Here is a 23921-nt window from a genome sequence, read left to right on the forward strand (position 1 = left end):
TGTTTGTATGCTTAGGTAAAAATATAAAAAGTTTGGAACTGATTACGCATCAGATCAATTACCCAAAACCGGGTTTACACCCTTAATCCAAGTAACAAATTACATCCATTGTAGAGTTATGGCTGGGTAGCCAGCAAGTTGATATGATTTATGGTATAAAAAGCTACATCAGATGCTATAAGGATAGCTTAATTTGTCAATAAGTGAACAAAGTTTTGTCTTATCTGCCACCAATTATTAAGGTTACCATATATATATATTTTTTTGGGTACAATATTAAGGTTACCATAATGATCCAGTGAAATTCTTCTGATGTGTTGTAGAGGAAAGAAGGTTGTTGAGGCGTGGAGTTGGAGAATTAAGTTAAAAGAAGGGCTTTTATGGCCTTCAGATTCTCCAAGTCTCTCTCTCTCTCCCTCTCTCTCTCTCTCTCTCTCTCTCTCTCTCTCCAAAGAGAGAATAAGAAGAAGGAATGAGGTGGCCAAATGGCATGGAAGCACCAGGCAACATTTTATTATTAATAGAAAAGCTTGGGACTTTAGATTCCACAGATTCCACCATTGAATAAAAAAATGTGTTTACTAAAATGGACACTAAAATAATCTTTCCATAAAATTGTAAAACTGTACCTTCTATAGTTTTGTCGCTTATGCTCTCACAGAGAAATTCATAAATATATAATCAGTTGTGGATGATGAGTTGATGACATACTTTAAACTGAATAGGACAAAGAGCATGTTAAAACTGAATAAATTTAATGGTGGTTAGAGCCTGCAGGCAGCTCCACCCTATCAGGTGAGAATAAAAGGCATCTCCAGCATCCTCAAACAATCTTACTTATCTCACACATTACATCTTTGGCCCTTTCTCTTTCAAATTTCAATCACTGTGTACAGTAGAGTACAAAGCTCTTTGTTCTTGAGAATCACTGCAACTTCTTGGGACTTTATCTGTCTCTATAAATGGGTTAATAATTAGGGACATAAGGGTCAGGAGAGAGGAGCTTAAGGTTGTGGTGTGGTGGCCAAGTTGACCTTTTAAGCTCTTCCGTAGTTCCTGCAATCTTATTATGTGTACCATATTTCTCCATGAATGAATGAGTTGGGGTTCACGTTAACTACTTTGAATTAAACAAACAATGTCTCTTTAGACACGACAATCCAACGTGCTATCAACTATCTACTGATAGATAGATTCAGATAGATTCCTTCCATAAACCTGCTGATCACTGCATTCATAGATACAAACACAACACACCTGCTCACGTGGTTCTCTCAATTAAAGAATCCATGCATGAATGGGTATTCCTGGTAGGTAGGTGGGTATATATATAGAGTCTATAGACATTATATAGACACTAGACACAGTCTCACAAGGAATCTTTCCACCAATCTCTTACACACACAACCAATGAAGTGATCTGATGACTCCCATTACTCTACACTGTTGTATCCGGGGTGGGCTTGCTTATCCATTCCCAACTCTCAACTTTAATAGCTTCAAATGGATAAGGGATTGATGACATTAATGGATGTTTCATGCCTTGGGTTTAGAAATTATTTTACTTGGATAATGATTATTTATAAACAATTGGGAAGAAAGTACACATCTCCTTAATCACAGTTGTTCATAACCTATTATAAAAGGACAAGTGATTTTATAACTTGAATAGTAATACATATAATAAATGTACAAGTATATAACTTTGTTTACTATAATCATCCAATTATATCATTAATTAAACAATCTATCCTGTATTAGCCACTAAGATGGTTTATGATATATTAAAAATTTGATATCTATCTGTCAAATTTATGTACAGCTCATAGCTTTCAATTCCAAATTCAAACATAAAATTATTGAACACATTTAAAACTACTGTTTTTCCCAATATCCAGTGACCATTGGGGAGGACTCCTTAGAAGTAGAATAGATCTTCATTGGTTGGTACTCAAAAATTTTTTCATCTGTGGATTATTCTTTCCTGTGATTGATGGAAATAGCTTTGGCCTCTACCATGAAGTTGGAGGACGAGAAAAAGGGGTAGGGGTGGGGTGTGTGTGTGTGGGGGGGGGGGGGGGGGGACCTTCCTGTATATCTTGTAATGTATTCTAGACAACCTACCCATATGAATAGGGGTGAATAGGTTCGATTTGGACGACTTAGTCCTATTCTTTGATGTGATTTTGTTTTCTTTCCTTCTTGTTTTTTCTGTGATTTGGCCCTTTCAGATGGTTCGTCTCCCCTTCCCCTTCAATTTTTTTTTTTTCTTTTTCTTTTTCCATGAATAATGTTGGTTTTGGATTATTCAATTCTTCAGAGTAGTGGCTTTCATTTCTTTCTTGTCCATTCTTACTCTTGGCTACCCATAATTGTTCATGAACTGCCGCGTAGTGTAAGTCAAGTTGGTGATTCAGATAAAAAAACAGAAGGCTTCATTAGGATGCAGTCCTTAAAATCCTTAATTTTTTTTTTTTTTGGAAGTTTCATATTTGCCATAAAACAAGAACCGACACAGGTTTGAGAATTAGGAGAGACCCAAAATCTTGCATAATTCTAAGTGGCAAACTATTTAAGAACAATGACTTTCTGGAAATTGGAAAATAATGGATGAAGGAATTGCGCTTTCATTAGTGATTGCTATGTATCAGGCGGCAGGCCTGGAGGACATGGACCCTATTAAGGTAGTCCCTTCGGGTGGCACTTGGATGGGTTCACCTGAACCTGCCTAAGCCCAACCCAAGGTTGGAGAAATAAAAATAAAAACCTGAGATCGGACCCAAAACCCATTTGTTCCCAAGGATAAAAAAAAAAATACCCAAGAAGCCCAATCTGGGTTGAATTCCTCGACCTCTGGGTTGGGCTTGGGTCACACCTCCAACCTGGCCAATGCCTACACCCCCAGTATAGTTCTGTTAAGTAGTCCCAGAGCCAAGGATCCACAGAAATTGTGGGTTCAAAATTTGTGTCACATGTGTACGCACTTTTTAACTGGTCCAAACTTGTATCAGAGGTCTTCAATGCAAAATATTAGGTATTTATCTCTTCAATCTCCTGAGCATAAGCCAAAGTGATACCATGTAAAATATCACGTCAGGATCCTCTCCAATGTGCCCCAACCCACCCAATTCATATCGGAAGGCTGAGTGGACCTTGGGTGTGTGCCAGGTCTTCCCAGCAGCCATGAGATGCACATTGGGGCATTGGGCGTATTGGAGAGTAGCTAGATCCAAAGACATCTATAAGATTAGGAATTGTTACTATTGGTCGTAGTTGTATTCAAGAGGGTGGATTTTAATGCAATGGTTAAGTTAGTTCCATCGTACTCTAGTGGTTGCGCGTTCAAATCAGGAAACAACCTCTCCACAATGTGGGGGAAAGAGGTAAGGCTATATACAGTATGACCATCCCTAGACCCCGCAGTGGCAAAAGCCTCATGCACTGGTTAATACATTTTTATTACTCTGATCAGATGGTGACTGGTAATTGATATTGTTAATTCTTTCAATGAACAATTGGATATAACCATTAGTATGTATTTTCCTCATAAGAAAATTTCTGCTCTTTATGTCCTGCTTGGATGAATAAGCTAATCAAAAAGGATTTTGATGTGTTGGCGAATATAGCTTGGCTGCTCGCCTGTGAAAAACTAGACGTTATTAAAATTGAATCAACTACTATTGTACTTATGGTACACTTGTGTGGATCGACACAGAATATAAAGAGAACCTATGGTTGGGCAAAAAGAATTAAATTATTGGGTTGCCCCAAAAAGCTACACAAAATTCCCAAAAGAGGAAAAAAAAAAAAAAAAAGCGGGGGAGGGAAGTGGGGGGTAGATGGGTGGGTGAATGAGAGATGTGAACTGCATCTCTCCCCTCAACTATCTCCCAGTTACATTACCAGGAAATCGATTTCTTCTACTCTTTATGCTAGTGGGTGATCCAAAAGTGACTTCTCATCCCCATCTCACAATTGTTGAACCCCATGTAAGGCCAGCCCCAAAACCAGCAACAGCAATTGTATGGCCTGATTGCACCTTCCCACTTCGAACAACTTCATCCAATGCCAAGGGGATGGATGCAGCACTGGTGTTACCATAATTAGCCAAGTTAGATATAACTCGCTCCGGTGGGATCTCCAAACGTGTTGCAACAGCATCAATGATCCTTTGGTTTGCCTGTATGTGAACTCTTGTTACATTACTCACCATCACATAACAACTGAATGTTACTAATGTAAACAGACATTGTTTTGAAATTGGACAGATTTAGGGCAGTTGAACACCACCCAAAACACAAAGGCAATCACCCAAGATCTGGAAACCAGTATTAATGCTCTAATAATTATGACAAGTGAAATTGTCCTTTTTCATAAAAAAAAAAAATCAAATGTCCTATCAACTAATATTCTTCGTACCAAGAACCAGCCAAGGATCAGAAGATTAGTACTAGATCATGGATTTGTCCCAGCTGATCTCAATCCATACTAGATCCACATCTTGAACCATTGCTCCTACGTGGAATTCCCCCATCCTCATCCCTTATGATGATTTAAGTGAATTGAATGATTGCTTTTTGTGTGTGTTTGTTTTGTTGTAACATGGGCAGAATTTTAACCTTTAGAAAAATAATGTAAAATATTCACTTACAGAGTCTTGTGGGACGTAAAAGGAAATAACGAGGCCCGCTATTTTATGTCCAAAATCGGTAAAATAATGTAGAGGAAGATCATCTTATGTCCAGAATCTATAACATAGGTTTCAATGTTTTCAAAAACTATTTGGCATTGTTGTTGAATTTTAGAGATCAGCAGCAGCAGCGTTTTATAACAATTTGGAGAGTGGGGAGTCACATTTTTTGTCTCTCCTAATGAATATGGGAAAATATTTGTATAAGAGAACTTGGAACATTATTTGATAGAAGCCTTCGGAAGATTGAAGAGGAATAATTGATGGAGATCTAAATCATCTAAGATAGGGTTTAGAAATTCCAATAGAAACCAGAATCACAGTGACCAGTTCAGAAGCCAAATTGCAGGAAAATAGAAATGACAGAAGATTAGAGGATCTAATCTAGCTGAAACTCAATTCAAGTGCTCTGTCTATGTAAGAGAGTATAATATCAAAAACTATGCTCAATTCAATGGATAGATTCCTAAAATCTGAAAACCCTAGTTGAGATAGGAATCTCCAAATCTGAGAATCGATGGAGGTTTCAACAAGTCCACAATAATGATCAATTTAAGCACAGAATATTGAACTGATATCAAAATAGAAATCTGAGAAAAAAATATTGAAAACAGAATTTGAAAAGGGTGATAACAGAAGTTAGGCTTGAACTAGGAAAGCAGGGAACCAGTTCAAAGATTAAATTTTGAAACCATTGATGTGTCCAGCATAAAAACCGCTGGCTATGTATGAAGTCGGATTTGAAATCCAATGGCAGGATTTGAAGTTTCAGAAAGTTTCTTGTTGGAGTAGGAAATCCGGAAAACAGAGAAAAAAAATGGAATTTTTATGATAAGTTTAAGAAACAAAATAGCAGAACAGAATAGTCAATAAAGTAATGCAGTCAAATAACTGATCATGCACAAGAAAGAAAATTCTGTACTGCCTATAACCAGTTGAGAGGAATGAAGTGAAGGAATAGAAATCAGGAAAATTCTGTACTGACCTATAATAAGTTGAGAGGAATGAAGTGAAGGAATAGAGATCAGGAATCCACCAAACTGCCTTGCTGAATCCACAGCAAGAAAACACTCAGAATCCATTGAGCCACCAGAGAATCCACCCAAGCAAGAGGTCTGAAATCCAGAGACTTCAGAACTGAAAAGCTTCTTTTTACTACTAAATAAGTGGGCAGGGTTGTAGTCCCTCACAATATAGAGTAGTGCTAGACTCTGAGATTCACAAAAGGAAAGGCCCGAACTAATCCTGACTTGAAAAGTTAACTAGCTAGGAAACTGAAATACTAAAGAAAACAAACTCCAAAACAGATCTGGAATTTATAAGATGTATTCCAGTTGGTCTAAACAACTAAGTAATAATAAAATAAAAGAAATAAACTGAAAATAGAACTGATCATGAACAGTAACCACAGGACCATATTTGAACCAGAAAATGAACCACATGGTTGGTTCAAACCAGAAAACTAGTTCAAGGTTGAGTCAGACCAACCTAAACCACGAGAGGTCTTTCTCTTTTTCTTTTCGCTGAAATCTGCATCAATGAAACTACCGAGCAAGGGTAGCAGAAGTTTTAGTAAATACATCAATAGAATCTGGGGATGGATTGTGGTCCACAATGTTGGCTGGGAAGTGCTATTCAAAATCTTTCTTTGGGTAGACCAAACTTCCTCTTCCCTCTTACTCGGGGAATAAGGAGATGACCCCACTACCTTGTAAGGGTGTTGAGATCAAGCATAAGACTGTATCTTTGCTAACTCCACCTATACTGGAGCATTAACTAATCAATCACTTCTCCATATCTCTTAAAGCACCTCTCATGAAACCCAAGCACATTAATTTCACTAATCCTGATAGCAGCAAGGGAATGAGGTAGGCTAGCAACCTCCTGTAGAGCAAGAGCTCTTTCAGTCTACTCGGATGAGCTTCTCTATTCTTCAATCAGGAGCGGTAGTTATCAATGGATAGAACCATCAATGGCTGTTTGAACCAACTGGACCATCACGGTTTCCGGCAGCTTTGCCATCATCATTCATCACTTCTCAAATTCCGACCCCTCCCACAGGCTGGCTGACCACGTCCCCTGCTTTTCAACAGCTTTATTGGTCGTGCCAGAATAGAGAGTAGTTCATCTGCACGACCAATGTGTCAGTCTAGTCGAGAGGTATTGCCCATGTTTGTTTGATACTCTTATGATGTTAGCTTTCCATTCGAAGTAGCGTGGAGGAATCATGAACTCTATGTGCTCACCTTCACAAACAATATAAACTGTGAATTATGTGTCCACAGAGTCCTATGCAACTAAATCTTCAAACTCTTCATCCATCAGCTCTACCTCAACTGTATCAAGCTCCTTGGTTTCTTCGTCATTGTCTTTCTCATTAATTTCAGTTGATGGGTCTACAAATATAGCATTAACACCATGAGTCTCCTCATAGAGTGCATCATCATCAGCATCAAGTGGATTAGGCTCATAAAATTATTTGTTTTTTGGATAGATAGAGGCCCCAAGGGGAATTGAACTCATACCCTTAAATTGCAACAAATAATGGAGTCAATTAGTCAAATAACTGATCATGCGCAAGAAAGAAAATTCTATACTGACGTGTTATCAGTTGATAGGAATGAATGCAGGAATAGAATCTGGAATCCAGCAGACTGCCTTGCTGATTCCACAGCTAGAGAACACTCAATAATCCACTGAGCCACCAGAGAATCCACCAAGCAAGAGGTCTGAAATCCAGACTTGAGAGCTGAAAAGCATTTATTTATTACCAAATTTGTGGGTAGGACCGTATAGGCGGTATAACCCCTTACAAACTTAAATAGAATAGTGTTAGACATACTTAAGCCTAAGCCAATCCTGAACTGAAAAGGGAACATAAACTGACTAGGAAACTAAGATAATAAAGAAAACAGATGGAATTTATAAGATGTATTCCAGTCTATCTAAACAACTAAGTATTAATAAAAGGGACTGTCTAAATAATACCTCTACAAGTGAGTTTAGAACTTGTAACCTCCTTTTGGTTGCTCCTTATTTTATTCCCAAAGTTATTTAAATCAAGGTAAAAAAGTGTTTTCAAAATAATTTAAAGGTTACCACTTACCATATTGTCACTGTCATGCATGCTTTCTCAGTACACATGTCAAATGACAATTTTACCCTCACTAAAAGGAGTGTGTTACACTAATGGCAAAAAAATTACTAATTATTTGACACCTTTAGGAGTGCCAATAAGAAAAAATCCCATAACAAAATAAGAGAAAGAAACTCAAAATAGAACTGATCACGAACAGTAACCGTGAACAGTTACCATGGGACCAGATTTGAACCAGAAACTGAACCACAAGGTTGGTTCAAACCAGAAAACTGGTACAAGGTTGAATCAGACCAACCCAAACCACAAGAGATCCATCTTTCTTTTGGCTGAGATCTGCATCAATAAGTGCAAGAGTTTAAACTTCTAACGGTTATTTTCCCCATACCACAATCATGTTTTTTTCACTAAGGAATTCAGCTCCATAACCATTATGACCATTATTTTGATGTTTTTGAAAGGATTTTTCTGGAATCAGGTAACGGATCCACCTTACTACAATTGGTCGCCCCATGTTTTTCTCCTTTTCACATCCCCCCCCCCACACACACTTCTTTTTGTTTCTTTTTATTTGGGTAAACAGTATGCTTATATGTAATTGCATAAAGCTGCATGGTTGAGGAGGTGAGGCCATGACAGCACTCCCCAATACTGGGTTAGGAAAGAGCATATATAATGGCTGCATGAATTTTAGTGCAACCCAAAATCTGGCAACAAACAATGCAATGCTTTATGAGGATCAATTCCACAACGCAGAGGCCAAAATTTTTCTTTGGTTAGATCTATCTATAATACCTGATGAAGTAGTAGCCAATCAATGTTGGACCCAGTGAGACCAGCTTTTGCTAGTGCAGACTCAATTGACTGTGGCACAGACCTAACTGCAAAGCGGAAGACTTCTTTGCCATTCATTTGGATGCAAGAGTAAGAGGAACGTCTTGGGGGAAAGCCTACGACTGAACCATTGGTTCCTACCACACATTCAGTTTCATTGTTTTCGATTCCGGCATTCAAGTACCTGCATAAATAGCCAGTAAATGACTGCTCAACTCGTTTTTCCTACACATTTAATGCAACTAGATGGTCAAAGAAGAAGAAAAAGTTGGAGGGTGGGAGGAGCATTCAATCAGTTTCATGGCAAGGGAAAATACTTTTGGCCGTCTCCATCACTGTGCAAGTCAAAACCAAATAAGCCATCCTCACTGCCATCACAGGCCTGCAAAATAATATTCATATCAAATACAGGCAATGGTCTGTTCTATGCAACAAAGCAGGAGGTACTATGCCAGTTTACACAATAATACCAAATTAGCAATAATTAAACTAAAATTCCTATAGCTTCTAATGATAAAAAAAAGTATCACTAATAACTAAAAATAAGAAATGGTTTCAGCCCATGGATGGATGGACAGACTGTTTTTGAAGGTTAAAGACATAGAAAAGCTGCTAGAAATCTAGAGATACTACCTATGATAGAAGTACTTATTGACCTCAAGTAGGAGAACTGCTAAAGTATGAGAAAAGTAGTGCAATCCTCACAGGCAAAAAGTCGGATAGATTTATAAGGAGATACCCCACCATTGTTAAATGCGAGGAGTTAAATTTCTCCCCAGTGTTTAACACAAGGAGTTAAATTTCAGTTTTGGAATCAACTACCAAATTTGGTCAGGGATTCTGAAATCAGATCCTAAATTTCTAAATAATCTTGGAAGTTAATAGACATACTTGGAATTTCATATCAACCTTTACCGAAAAGTTTAAAAATTTCTCGAAGCCGAAACAAAGTCTTTAGTTCTCAAAATATGGGTAAATGTTAAAACCTTGCCTGTCAGATTGCTGTTAAAGAACTTAGAAAAATAAAAATCAGAGTATATGCTTTATAAATCAAATGCCTGAAACAGGGCCTGGAACTTGGAGAATTATATTCTGGCAGGTCAATTACACTCTTTCCCAACCACTACCTCCTTCACTTCTTTATGCATAATAAAATAGCCAATTCCCTACAAGCATTAGATAATCAAGGAAGAGAGTGGAAATCTGACAAAAACACATGCAATCGATAAAATTACAATAATACACTCAGTGGTAATTCATTAAAGAAAATTACCACCATCAAGTTTATATAGAAAGGAATAATGTTTTCCAAAGAAAACCATATATTGATGGAAAAGTTCTAATCAAGGCACAGATGTATTGTACAAAGTAAGAATAATGAAAGAGCCCATGAACCATTACTTAATGTATCACTACGTCTAGTGGCTGATCGGTGTTATTAGGAGAGCTGACAATACCACAACATCTTGTTGCTGATGTTTCATTAGGATTAAGGTGAGCTTACGAATTTAGCAAAACCACAAAAGTTAGGTTCTACAGATCTTGGACCGTCTTTCTGGATGTAGACATGCAGGGATTAAACTTATTCATGCACACAGGTTGTAGAAGATCCAACACATAATAAACTTAATCACGCACACAGCTAGTCATGTGTCAATAGATCATAAACAGCATGAGGTAGTAGGAGATCCAACAAACAAATACTTGTTAATGATTAGATAAGCAGTATCACACATATGGGTGATCAACAGAGCATAAGAATATGTCAGAACTGGATATGCCTTTTGAATAAGCGGCACATAGATCAAGGAGGTACCTGCACTAACACAGCACCAGCAGCATCCCCAAAGAGGATACAGGTCCCTCTGTCAGTCCAATCAACGTAACGAGAAAGAGCATCAGCGCCAATTACCAGAACATTTTTGAACCCACCTCCTGTAATTCGAATCAGCTCAGTTCACATATATAGGCCATAAGAAATGCCCAAAACAACTCTCTTTTTTCTGTTTTAAGTACACAGATTGTTTACCTCTTATGTGACAGGCAGCCGAAACTAGACCCAACACAAACCCACTACAAGCAGCCGTAATGTCATAGGCCAACGGATTTCTTTTACAACCTAGCGCTTTCTGGATCTGATATTTAAAGCATGAAAAGAGCTTTTCAAATGTTACAATATCAAGCTAAGAATGGCTTAACACATAGATAGTGAAATTCATGAAAGAACCCAATAAAAAGTCTTAATTGAATCCTAGCCACCTAAGCATCGCACTTCTTTATACCAACAATGACATGTTGCCCTTATAAAGTACTTAACCCTTCACTAATAATCAATTGAAAATATTTATTGCAGCCACAAGTACAGCTATAATCACCTCAGCTTTCAAAGATGATTAATTTAACCTAGCATGTCCAGATTCCTAAATCATGTGGATGTAGGATGTACCTGAGGAGCACTGCCAAAAAGATCATCTGGAGTAGATGAGCAAAGCAGGACTAGGTCTACATCATCAGCATCGACTTGAGCCATTTGAAGAGCTCTCTTTGCCGCCTCAGCAGCCAAACCCGTCAATCTATCTTTCCCTACCAAGGCACAAAGTCAAAGCGAGAGAATTCAATATTTTCATCCGTAGAGTATCATAACCTATTAAGTAACAAGTCACTCCAACCGTAGAGAATTCAATACGGGTTCGCTACGTCATGATAGAAAATTGAAGTTTGTCTTAGATCGGTAGTTCCCATGGTAGATACCACTGAACGGTGGGTATCACAACCAGCAGCATTCCCATAGTTAACCTCTGTCCTTGTATTAAATATAAAGGCAAGGATGGCACTAGCATGGATGGTGAGGATGAGGCTACCTGTAAGAACTCGTCGATTACGAATCCCAGTGCGAACAGAAATCCATTCGTCAGAAGTTTCAACAAATTTTGCAAGATCATCATTTGAGATCTGAAGATTTGGTACTGCTGAGCCAGATCCAACCAGTTTACACCCCCTACTTACAAGCCTGTAGGAACTCCTTGTCAAAAATAATAAATTGAAAAGCAAATCTCATGTCATGAAGGAATCCTCATCATCTAACACAGAAATTGTATCTTCCCATCGAAACAGAGATATAAATATAGGGAGCAAGGAAGAAAAATCACATTAAAATTGTTACTAAAGCAAAGTCCAGCTACGCACACATCATCAATACGGCACAATCTAGGTACACTATTTCATAGAAACATACTGAAGAATAGCTAGAGGATGATACTGCTAAACTAGCTTCTCATTGTCAGGCCTTCCACAGATGTAATTTCAATTAGTTTTTTGTCAAAACTTGCATCCATGGAACATTTCACAACTGACACCACTAAAATCAAGAAACTCTCCAAGGGGTAGGGTTGTCGTTGAATGAAATTTTAGATTTTGTTATTTAACTGAAAGCCACTTGTTAAGAAGGGCTTGTTTTCTGCAAGGAAAGCATGCTTGCTAAACCTTCAGGAGCAACAGTTATTTGAATTAAAAGCATCCATCACCAAACTAATTGTGAGAATCATTCATCCCCTTTTGGTGAAGTACTTTACTAACTTCTTCAATTTGTCAGTTAAGGAAAACACCATGGAACACAGATATGAATAATAGGTAGGAAGACCTGAGATTGATACTTGGAGTTAAAAATAAATCTATACGCAAACACTCCATTCAGAGAAGCTGCTACGTTTCCAACGAGCTATCATCTTTCATACCTCCTATAAGAAGGGTTTCCTGGGAGACTTGGATTTGCATTACAACCAAAAGGGTAGGCTTGGGTGTGTCATGGGGGATTTATCAGCATTGCAACCAAAGAGCAACATAGAGGGGAGATACCCAGGATTCAGACCATCACCAACAGCGGAACAGTTAATTAAAATCAATTGCAAAATCCAGGGTGTGCCTAACTTCAAAAAAACCTAGTGAGATGAGAAAACAGACAAAAAACATTAGATATCTTAATCTATTGGACAAGATCTTACACACATACCACTAGACTTGTCAGGTGATCATACATCTGGCTCCCTTCTGTTCAGCATCAGCATAAGAATAGTCAAAATAGAGCCTTTTATCAGACATGCAATCTCCAGGGAGCTCAAAGAAAATTTCAATAATATCTGCTAGACAATGGCTCAATAAATACTTAAAGAAGGCCTTCCCAAGAGCTTTCTCCACATTTAAATTCCCCAAAGCTTTGCCAAATTCCTCCCTCTAGAGTGGCCTTTCTAGCCTGTCCTGTACTGTACACCCTTCTAGATCATATTAAAATGCATCCCATTGATTCTCAAACTAAGAACACCTACTGAATCCTAAGTGTGTGCTCATGACAAGGGTAATATAATCCCAAGGATAAGAGGCATCAGCAATGGTTCCCTTCACATGTGTGACAACGAAACCTACATGATAAATAGAGGAAACACCATTTAACAGGAAATTTGAGCTCATACAACAGATTAGTGAAGTACAAGGCACATCTACATCTCACATTTCCGACCCCAACTTCTATCCCCTTTCTCATCTCAAAACATTTTGTCCAATCTTAATTTCTATACCACATTTTTTTTTTTTTGCCAATGAGGGTGTCCAGACCTTTGGCCCAACTAATCCCCCAGATGCACGTGTACACCCCCACAAACGTGGGTCGGGTCATCGCTGGCTCCTATGAGAACCATAGGAACCGTGGGGCTGGCCCTAAGGGTTAAGGGGAGTTGAACTCAGGACGCATGCCGATTTAGGCATGCTCCCTTGCCAACTTACCTACACCCTTGGGGTGATTTGGAACAAGCAAAACACTTAGGCACCGTTTGATAACGTTTCTGCTCTTTCTGTGTCTAGAAACAGCAAAAACGGTTTTTCACGTTCCGAAAACAAAAACGGATTTTTTGGTGTTTGATAAAATTATTTCTCGAAACGTTTTTTGCAATCATAATGCCACTAAAAAACCTAATAGTATCATCGGATGCCCAAAAAGGAGAGAGGGTTCGGTTGCCTCGTTTTAGGTTTAAATAGTTGAGAGATTTATCGTGCACAATAGCATTTTTTTCTCTCTCAAATTCGTTTCTAGAAACGACATCATCAAAGTCGTTTCTAGAATTATAAATAGGCATAAATTTTGGTTTATGTTTCTAGAAACAGGTGAAACGAAACAACTTTATTAAACATTTTTTAGGATGTTTCTCCGTTTCTGGGAACAAGAAAACGCATAAACGCCATAAACGAAATGTTGTCAAACGGTGCCTAAAGCTACACATGTGAACGAACTCAACAGCATCAAATAATACAAAGGATTGCATATTAAAGTGAATCCCATATTAAGGACCAATTAGTTGTCTAACTTTAAGCTGACAGGGTCTTCACTGTGAAAGAGAGAAACCTTTTTTTTTTTTCCCTTTATTATTGCACAATTGAATAGTTATAGAAACCATGAACATAACAGGGCATTTCACTGACTCGTTGATATCATTTTCTTTAGTTAATTTTCCATGATTTCAAACTATTTCTATTTTTCACATTGTAGACAATTTCTCTTTACAGGGAACTACAAGAATTCCTCAGAAGCAACCTTGATCACAAGAAACCTAGAAGCAGATATCCAAACTGTTTTATAGCTGGAAAAACTTATGCATCTTTAGATACGTATGTGCCAGTAAACTAAAAATAAAAACCAAAGACCTTTGTACAACAAGAGGTGAATTTGATTAAATCACTATTGTGTCATTCTCATCTCCGAACCCATTCATTCTGTAGAATAGAAGCCCCAACTATACTTGTAATGCAGAAACACTGCCATTTAATTAACCCACTTGAAGTACATAGCTTTTGAAATTGGAACACACCAAAAAAAGAAAAAAGGGCGAATCCCAACTTCAAGCATAGAAAAGTTCCCATGAACTAAACCAAAATTTCATGTCCATACCCAGAATCAAAATCAAAAAATTTATATTAGAAAGAAGCCAAAATTCTCCTGGGTAAACAATGATCACATCCATCCACAGTATCGCGGTTTGAATTGCATTAAACGGACAGTCGAGCCAAAAAAAAAGAGGAAAAAGAAACGAATGAGCAGCACTTTGACACTCATACCTGATCAATCCCAAGAGAAAGAGGACAGGGGGAAAACTCACCCGGGAGCTCGAGATTCGGAAAGGGCTACTCCAGAAGCATGCTTCTCCTCACCTTCAACAGCTCTACAGAAAAATACCCTTCTGGGAATTTTCTCAAATGGGGAGTACCCAGATCGATAAAAGCCGGAAAAATGCAGATTTCTCTGCCTCAGGCTTGGAACTGGTGAAGAAACGAACCCAGATGCATTGGCCATTTGAAGTAGACACGCAGGGATAGAAAGATAGAAACTTTGAAGAGAAAAACAGATAAGAAATAGGGGACTAAAAATAAATAGCTGCCGATCTCTAGCTTATTGCATAGACGCCAAAAATGTTGAAGGAATAAGTAGAGCCCATGAAGGCAGGCAAATCAGATGAATGGAAACATTAAAAAAGGGGGCTTTGAGAGGCAGAGTCAGAGCACGAAGAAATGAAACTTTTTTGAAGCTTTGGAAAGTCCGAAGGAGATGGGCGATGATGACAACACAAAGACAGGAAACTTCAATGCTACTCTATGACTCACACTCTCTCTCTCTCTCTCTCTCTCTCTCTCTCTCTCTCTCTCTCTCTCTCTACATTAGCAAAATAGCACATCTGGATTATTTTTTATTTTTTATTTTTTATTTTTTTTATTTCTTTATTTCTTTATTTTTTTATTTCTTTATTTTTTTATTTTTTTATTTTTTATTTTTTTACTATTTTTTATTATTTTTTGTAGAACTCTCTCAATTCTCTACACTAAACTCTAAAACTTTTTTTTATTATTTTTTTTTTTTTTTGTAGAACTCTCTCAATTCTCTACACTAAACTCAAAACTCACTCCCTCTTTCTCTTCTTGATTCAGCAAGTCAGTCACGAATTCCTATGTTCCTCCAACTTACCCTCTTATAATCTTTACTAAAAATTAAAAAAGAAATTCACCCTCTTATAATTAATGGGAAAGTGTATTGATATTTGATAGGCCCAACTGTATAAATTTAGGGATAGGTATATGTGAACAAACATTGGATGCATATCATTGTATAATTGAATTTGATTATGAAATTTGTACTCACGTAATAGTTGGAATTTTCAAGTCATTTTATCACATACAAAATATTATAAATCTTGAAGAAAAACTTATCTTGATGAGATTGTGAAATAATTTTTTCTGTAAATAATAATAGAAAATTATTAACATTTGATAAGTATTTTATTTTATAACTCTTAGATTAATTAATCACGTTTTTTTTTTACAAAAAAATATTTAACCACCCTTTTTTTTTCTAGTATAGAACTACCCTTATATGAGGAACAGGAGGTAATAATAGAGATGGTCCCCCCCGCACGCATGTGTGTATGTGTGTGTGTGAGTGTGTGCGTATAGAAAACAGAGATAATGTTTCGTTAGCCTAATAATAAGTGTATGTCAATTAAATACCCAACAAAGAAAAAAACTATCTATCATTTTGACATGTTAATTATAAATAAAATGTAAATAGATTAAGGGAAAAAATTGATAATTGGTTGTGCCATATGCCCAAGCATAGTCCCTATGAAATGATTGCCCCAGCCCCTTACAAAATGAGAATCCCCTGTTTTACCAATGCCCTTACAACCCTATGCATCCCCTCATGCCCTCATTGGTCCTCACATCAGGGCAGGAGCCACTCAACTAGGTAGCATTCTCCTTTTCATAAATTAATTAGGTAAAAGTAGGCACAAAATTAACTTGTAAAAATTATGTTTATTCTCACCAAAACTTAAAAATTTTAGTAAAATTAAGTACCCTTCATAGAACCATTCAGCTTGAAATATTAGTTCTTTTTCTTTCTTTCTTTTTTTTATTCTTTTTTTTTTTTAATCATGTGTTCCATTTTGGGAAATTTGGGTACACTTGGGGTTTCAGATATAGAGAGGAAGGGGAAAATGAAGAGAATCCACTGTCTACAAAAATGTCAACAAATTTTATTTATTTGTATTTAGTAAATATCATTTTTTTTTTAATTAAAGAGAATATTTTCTGTGCAGGAATCCCAACACCCTCATACAGTTGTGCCTATCTCTATCCTCTACCTTATATAATGACCTCCCTCCTCCCTTTAATTATAAAAAAAGAGAGAGCTCAGACTGGTTGCTTTCTACTAGTGTATCTTACCCTCTTAGTCATAAAACGCTCTCTTTTTATTATTAAAACAGTGAAAGGTTAGAAGGTGCATAATACAAAGTTCATAAATATTAAAGTTTCCTATTGTAACTAAAAATATGTAAGAATTTTGTTTTAATTTTAATGAATCAAATTATCCTTCACCCATGATGCTTGGATATGACTTTGGGAGGAATGCCAAGTATGGAATATGACTGTAACAAATGATTTTTTCCTTAGTTTTAATTAAAAATTTAATTGTTTTAATAAATTCACTTCTAGTTAGAGCCATTTTACCAATACAAGATTAGGTAGGTATTAATATTGTGAATTGCACATAGCACTTTGAAAATTCTTTTATGAAAAAACTAATTATGAAATCACAACGTTGATTTTTCTTCACCCATTAAAAGACACAAGTCTTATAAACTATCAATACAATTTTTTTATTCTTAAAAAAATCATTTGATGTGATAAATATAAAGTATTATAATTGAGTGCAAGAATATTGTCTTATTGCATGATCATTATATCAACATATAGACCAATGAGAGATCACCCGGAGGCATCTAAGAGGGGGGCACTGTTTTCTTGTATCCCCTCCATGTGCAAGCATAAACACAGGCAAACGCAAACGGATTTGGTTATTTTCTCCAATAATTTATAATTCAAAAGGCACCACGCTTTGAAGAAGGAAAGAAAACGTAGTCAACTGTTCAATAAGGACGGCTGCAGATATGTAGATCCCTTTCTTAGTTTCCTCTTATTACTTCTCCTGTACTCTTAGATTCAAACCCAAGAATCAAGATGCCCCACAACGTTGACACCTCTTTATTATCAGCAGATAATTATTGTTGAAATTTATGAGAGAGAGAGAGAAGCTTCCTCTGTTCAACGTTTCAATCCTTGGAGGCTTTTCCAAAGAACGCAAGATTAATGATATAAAAGTACAGTTGCAGGTAGGTTAACCACATGTGATCAAGAGAGGTGTGTGGATGATGGATGATGGATGATGGATGACGGATGACCGATCCCACAAGAAGAGTGTCTGCTAGGAGTTTTTTCTTGGGTAATTTACAATGCTATCCTCTGGAAAATGCCAATATTAGATGTACACCTCTTCTCTTTCACCAAATTAAACTCAGACCCCCTACCGTCATTCAGTTTTACAGAATATACCATGAATATTGACATCAACAAATTTTTTTTTTTTTTTAAATATCATTTTGCCCTTAAAATAATAGAGTACTGAAATTGCTATTAAAGGTTTTATTCCCCAAATCTGTTGAAGAAGAGAACCTAACTCACAACTCAACCACCGGCGAACACCGGCGATCATCTCATTCGTTTGAATTTTCTCATACAAATCAAGACGTTTGGGGGTGAAGAGTTCAGTCAGGTATAGCTTAGGAAGGAAGCGCCTGTAAGGGCCATACGAAGACCAGGTCATGGCGAAGTAGTTGAATAAGTACTTGTCGACGACGGTTTTGGGTCGAGAAGCGAAGCTGTGATCGTGGGTTTTGAGGAGTTTTTTGGCCATGGGAACAGAGGATCCTTCTCCTTTTTTTTTGCTTCTTCCTCATCTACTCTGCAAAATCTTCCCACGATCAAAGAAGGCGTTTTGAAATTAATCTTCTCTGCAAAATCTTTGCACTGGAAAGAAGGAACCCAAAGGGACTTGGACTTACCAGATTCCTCTCTCTTATCTTTCATTTTGGATCATTGTTCACTTCACGTTTCTTAACAAAACCATCACGAGTATCTCTACAGCTTCTGATCAGAGCGAAGAACTTCTCTTCGTCATCTTCTTCTCCTAATTCCTTTTTGAGAAACTTGAATTCTCTGTGCAATCTAGATGGTTGGCAATGGCATTCACAAGCAATACTGTGATTAGCTACATTTTGGACTGGGCTGCCCAAATATGGTTTTCATGTGATCTTCATGGTAGTCTCACGGCTGTTGTTGTAAATGGCATGGATGTAGGCCTAAAAAGGAACACAGGTGGGCATGTTCTACCAAGCAATTCAGCAAATAACTTGGATGAATAATTAAATCTTGATTTTCTTCATTTCTTCCAATTGATCAGGAACGCAATGGCCGTTGGGGATAAACTGCTCTATACCTGAATTGAACTCCTCTGTTTCCTTCTCCTGACCCTCCCCAACGCTGCCGCCCCCACTTTCTTCTTTTCCTCGGATCAATCCCAACAGTTCCTTCAGCATAATCACCGTCAATTACGGTCGCAGACGGATCTATGGAGGCGCAATGCCACGATCATTGAGACACCAGAAAGTGCGTTCTTTGAGTAACCGAGCAAACCCACTTCCAATCGAAAAGGGTGTTCTAGAGAAGTGAAGCTCCAGGATCTTTCGTGAAGAGCATGGCCAAGATGGTTATGCCGGTGCCTCCTGGTATGGCTCAACACCTGTTGTGTTATGTGCCTTTGACGGGTCGACTACCCTTTTGCTCCAAGTTTGTAGCCAGATCCATTGTTTGGGGCTTCTTAGCCATTAGAGAGAGAGAGAGAGAGAGAGAGAGAGAGAGGCCCTTAACTCTCATTGGCTACTGCTAATTTCTCAAATCATGTCTCCAGTTCCTTTAAAAAAAAATCCATAACGATTGTCGTGAGTCCCTGCACGTCACCTTCTGTCGCCACTACCACGAGTCCTTGGTTGCCGTGAGTCATTGCACAAGTCCTTGGTCACCGTGAGTCGTCCCTCCACATCACTGTCTGTCGCTGCCGATGCTCTGGATGATCTTTGGTGCTCCGTATAGTAGCTATTGATTTGGGGATGAGACTACTCATAAGGGCTAAATTGTCATTTCACAATATCATTTAACAGAGACTGACGGCAGGGGGTCTGAGTTCAATTTGGTGAAAGAGAAGGGGTGTACCTCTAATATTGGCATTCTTCAAGGGGTGGCATTGTAAATTACCCTTTTTTCTTTTGTTTTTGATTGAAGAGAATGGCCCACTTGGTGGATGAGAATATTACAATATAGCTTAGCATGGCTAGCCTTAATATGTAGTGAATGTTAGGTTTAGCTACCAAAGAAAAGTAAAGAAAACCATTTTGATCCCAACGACTTTCATCATTCTAATGCCACAGAAATTCCATTTTTATAGGTTTCACGCCTAGAACCCTACCTGTAATTTTTTTTTTTTCTTACATTTTGATTTTGGGTTTATATTAGAATGGCAAGACTCTTTATTAACGAACATTACAACTCCAATAGTATATCTTGGGACTTGACACAATGTGTCTCTAGTTCTCTAGTTAAATAGGGATGAGAAATGTTGACGTATATTCTTGATCACAGAGGTGACTAGAGGCTCTGGTGGGAGACTCTCTGATGCTTAAGTAAAAATTTAAACAAATAGTCAAGTATATTGGGAATTAGAAAATAAATTAACGTAGCATGTGTGTGTGAGGATTTCCCCTTTCCTTTTATCCATCCGGATTTTGGTCGTTATTGGAACCAATCGACCTCTTCGTCGTTTTAGGTGGCTCTTGAGCCTTAATCCCTGTAATGGGTGAGAATAGATAGTTGTGGATAATTCCACTAATAGAGGGAGTTATCCCCATGGCAATTACAACTTATAACCATAAGGACGTTGTGGTGTTACATGTGGAGACCGGTGGTGATCAGTTATATTTATGCACATCAAGAAAAAAAATATTATGCATAACTGGTTAGCCCTGTAATGCTCCCCTATCAAGATGCTTATGACATTTGGGTTTTTCGATTTTTTTTTTTTTTTTTTACATTGCTTCCCCCTCCCTCCCTCCCTCCCTCCCTTCCTTCCTTCCTTCCTTTTCCTCATGTTTTAAAAATCGAGATCGAGTCTTTTAGACGATTAGGGTCATAATAGGATGAGACTGATCCTAATTCCTACTTCCATTTGTCTATGTACAAGTATAGTTTACAATAATACCAAAATAGAGCATTTAGTGAAATAAACAATAATTCAAACATTAACACTAGGTTTACCTTATTATAAAATATTTTAAGTGATTTGTTAAAAATTAATGTACAATATCTTACTTAAAGGAAAAAGAATCCTGTCGTTCTGGCGTAGAAAACATCCAAACACAACTGGGTGTGAAAAGACTTGGCCCCTAACTGTGTTTAGGCGTTCCTACCCCAGACCGATAGAATTCCCCCTCCCCCTTACTTAAATATAATACAAAAAATTTTAAAACATCTAAATTTCAAGATTGTATTTTCTCAAATAAATATGATAATATCTTGATGATTGGTATTCTTAGAATCTATGGAGGACCCAGGCAATCATGTTGTTAGATTCATTCTCTCATTCAATCATGCTCTAATTAATAATCTCTGGATCGGCATGTATTAGTCTGGATCAGATGGATTTGCCATTGTTTTTTTGTTCATAATAAAAACATGGCATAATGAGAAATAATCAATTACTTCACAGGTAAGAGATTGAGAAGTTGTTAATGTGGGATAGAATCATCTATCTGAAGCTAATTGAAGTACAGGAAAGGGCATCACACGGTTGGCTGATTTTTAAAAAATTAAACAGAAGAAATCCTTGGCAGCGATAAGCTAGGTTGGTAAAAGTCAGAAGAAATACTTCTTCCATTAATGTTGGTTGAGTATGTGTCTAATTTCAAGGTCTCACATCCTCCTCGAACTAGTAACAGATATCCTCATGTCGCACGATAATAATTTTAATAATTAATAATAAATAATCATTACCTCTCCTGTTGCACATGGTTAGATTTATTAATAAAAGGAAAAAAATATTGCTACTTGATTGCATGCTCCTACACTTGATATGAAGGCGGTGAAAACACCACTCTACCCCTTAATTGAACACGTGTGTTTTCTTGGGTTGATCACCGTGTTGGTAAAATGTCCAAGTAATCGATAGCAATCCCTAACCCTTAAAAAAAAAAAAGTCTTTAGCAAATAAGAAATATGAAAAAGGTTCCTAAGTTCCTTAGTCTTTCTTTTACTTTCTCATATGAAATAAATGAAAATGGATTAGGCTCTCATATGAGAACATGGATTTTGGTATCGGTAGGTCTAATACCGATCCAACTTGGATAGGATCAATCAGGTATCAACAAACAAATATGATATGAACGATACAGTCAATACAATACTAATACTTATGTACTAGAACCATTCTCGTACGATCCTGATCAACACATATGAAATCCAGTTGGAATCCACAACTTGACTAGATTCCATGTGTGTGGATCAAATTATACGAGGATCCGCACTCTAAAATAATCTCTCTCCCCTATTTTGCAAAACTATTTTTTCATCCTTTATTATTGTGTTCCCCTGTATCGCTTACTTAGAGAATCCTCTCCTAAACTAAAACAAAAGAAGGTACCATGTGATAACTCTTTTGGAGAACATTTAGGGCCCATTTGATAACGTTCGGCAGAAACATAAAGTTCCATTTATAGAAATAGAAACAGAGTTGAAGGTGTTTGATAAATCATGTTTCTAGAAGTCGATAGTAACCAGCGAAAGAATGGCCATGAGTTGTTTACAGAAACGGCGAAACAAGTAAAGCCTGGGTCGTTTCTTGAATCATAAATAGGTAGAAATTTCTATTTCTATTTCTAAAAACAAGTGAAACGAAACAGTTTTATCAAATGCTTTTTGTTCCATTTCCACGCGTTTCTTGAAACGTTATCAAACGAGCCCTTATAGTGTTCTTCTATTAAATGGGAATGCAAATAGAACATAAATGTGTTTGGCATGTCTAATTCATTTTTATATTCCAACCAAATGAACTAGTGAAAAAGAATAAGTTTAGAATAGATTGCAAAAACATTATGAGTAAATATTCTCGAACTTAACCCCAGATCGATGATACACCACCAATATAACATCCTCTATCTCTCTCCTCTTCATATAAATGACATTTATACCCCTATATTTGGAATTGTTAGCTTACAATTTTTGTTTCTGAAATTTAGCTTAGAAAATTCGTTTCCTTTTTATTCTAATATCTGCTAAAAATATAAAACCAAACCTGTCTTCCTTTTTTTAAATACCCCCGTGAAAAACCAGCCTAGGGCTCTAGAATCTGTTGGTCCTCATATAGAGTTGTAACTAGTTCGGTTTCTCTTGCAAATTTATTGTTTTTTATTGCTTTAGGTCAGGCTAGGACCATCAAAATAGCCTCGCCTATAACTTAATAGGACACCACGAGCCAAAGGAAGCGACAACTTAAAAAAAAATGTACTAAAAAGTCCAACCAAAAATTGTGAACTTGCAACACCCATAAGGGTCAGGCAAACCCAATTGGACCACTGGACCACTGGTTCTAGCAGTTGACCGTTGACCTAATGACGCCCTGGAAAATAAGTTTGGGTATACACAAAATCCACCCACAGAAAAAAAGAGGGAGAAAAGTTCTTCATCATCTATTTCATCGATGGTTTTTCTCATAATTATTTTCTCAGGTGAAGTTGGGCTGAGTTTTCCTAAGGCTAGGAATCATTGGGGCCCTCGAGTCTCGTTCCTCCACTCTTGATTATTGTATAGTGAAGGAAAAATTTCTCCTTTTAAGAAAAATACCCTTCCTCCACCCTAAAGTTTTATTCAATTTTAATTAATATGGTAGATGGATTAATTAACCATGGGTGAAGGAAAATTTAGTCTACAACATTAATGAAGAGAACTAAACAATAAGGAAGCCGAAAAGCCCTCAAAATATACAACGGCGTATCAATTGTATCAATTGAGTGGCCAATTAGTTTCTTGTCTTCTCCTCCAAGCTTACATTATGGGTTCTCATTTGCCTTCATTAATGGCATTTGGTCATCCTCTTGGGCTAAGGGGGTCTTGGATTTGGTTATCCATTATAGCTTAGGATATTCTTAGCTGTCAAAGCGTAGATTCAGTATCCGCTTTAATTGTGAGGCTCATAGGCTTGTCTCTAGAGCTTCCACCCCATATTTTTTCATCCTTTTGTATTTTCTTTGTACTGAAAACTTTTGCAAACAAGTGTACAACTTAATTTTAAAAAACTTGATTGATCTTTACCCTAAAAGAAAA

The 23921-nt window shown here is 37.2% G+C and overlaps 1 protein-coding gene across 1 annotated transcript; it reads right to left on the reverse strand.

The window, feature by feature from the left end:
* Nucleotides 1–3642: 3642 nt before the first annotated feature.
* LOC122087396 (3-oxoacyl-[acyl-carrier-protein] synthase 3 A, chloroplastic-like) lies at nt 3643–15285 on the reverse strand. Its single transcript, XM_042656509.1, has 8 exons — nt 14765–15285; nt 11483–11631; nt 11068–11204; nt 10651–10756; nt 10438–10556; nt 8939–9003; nt 8583–8805; nt 3643–4180 (listed from the first exon to the last, which is right to left on the reverse strand). Exons 1-8 carry the CDS (start codon nt 14956–14958, stop codon nt 3959–3961), a joined length of 1215 nt encoding a protein of 404 aa, XP_042512443.1. The 5' UTR covers nt 14959–15285; the 3' UTR covers nt 3643–3958.
* Between the last annotated feature and the right edge of the window lie 8636 nt (nt 15286–23921).

Source organism: Macadamia integrifolia, chromosome 8 (genome assembly GCF_013358625.1).
Source record: "Macadamia integrifolia cultivar HAES 741 chromosome 8, SCU_Mint_v3, whole genome shotgun sequence".
In the NCBI taxonomy this organism is placed as follows: domain Eukaryota; kingdom Viridiplantae; phylum Streptophyta; class Magnoliopsida; order Proteales; family Proteaceae; genus Macadamia; species Macadamia integrifolia.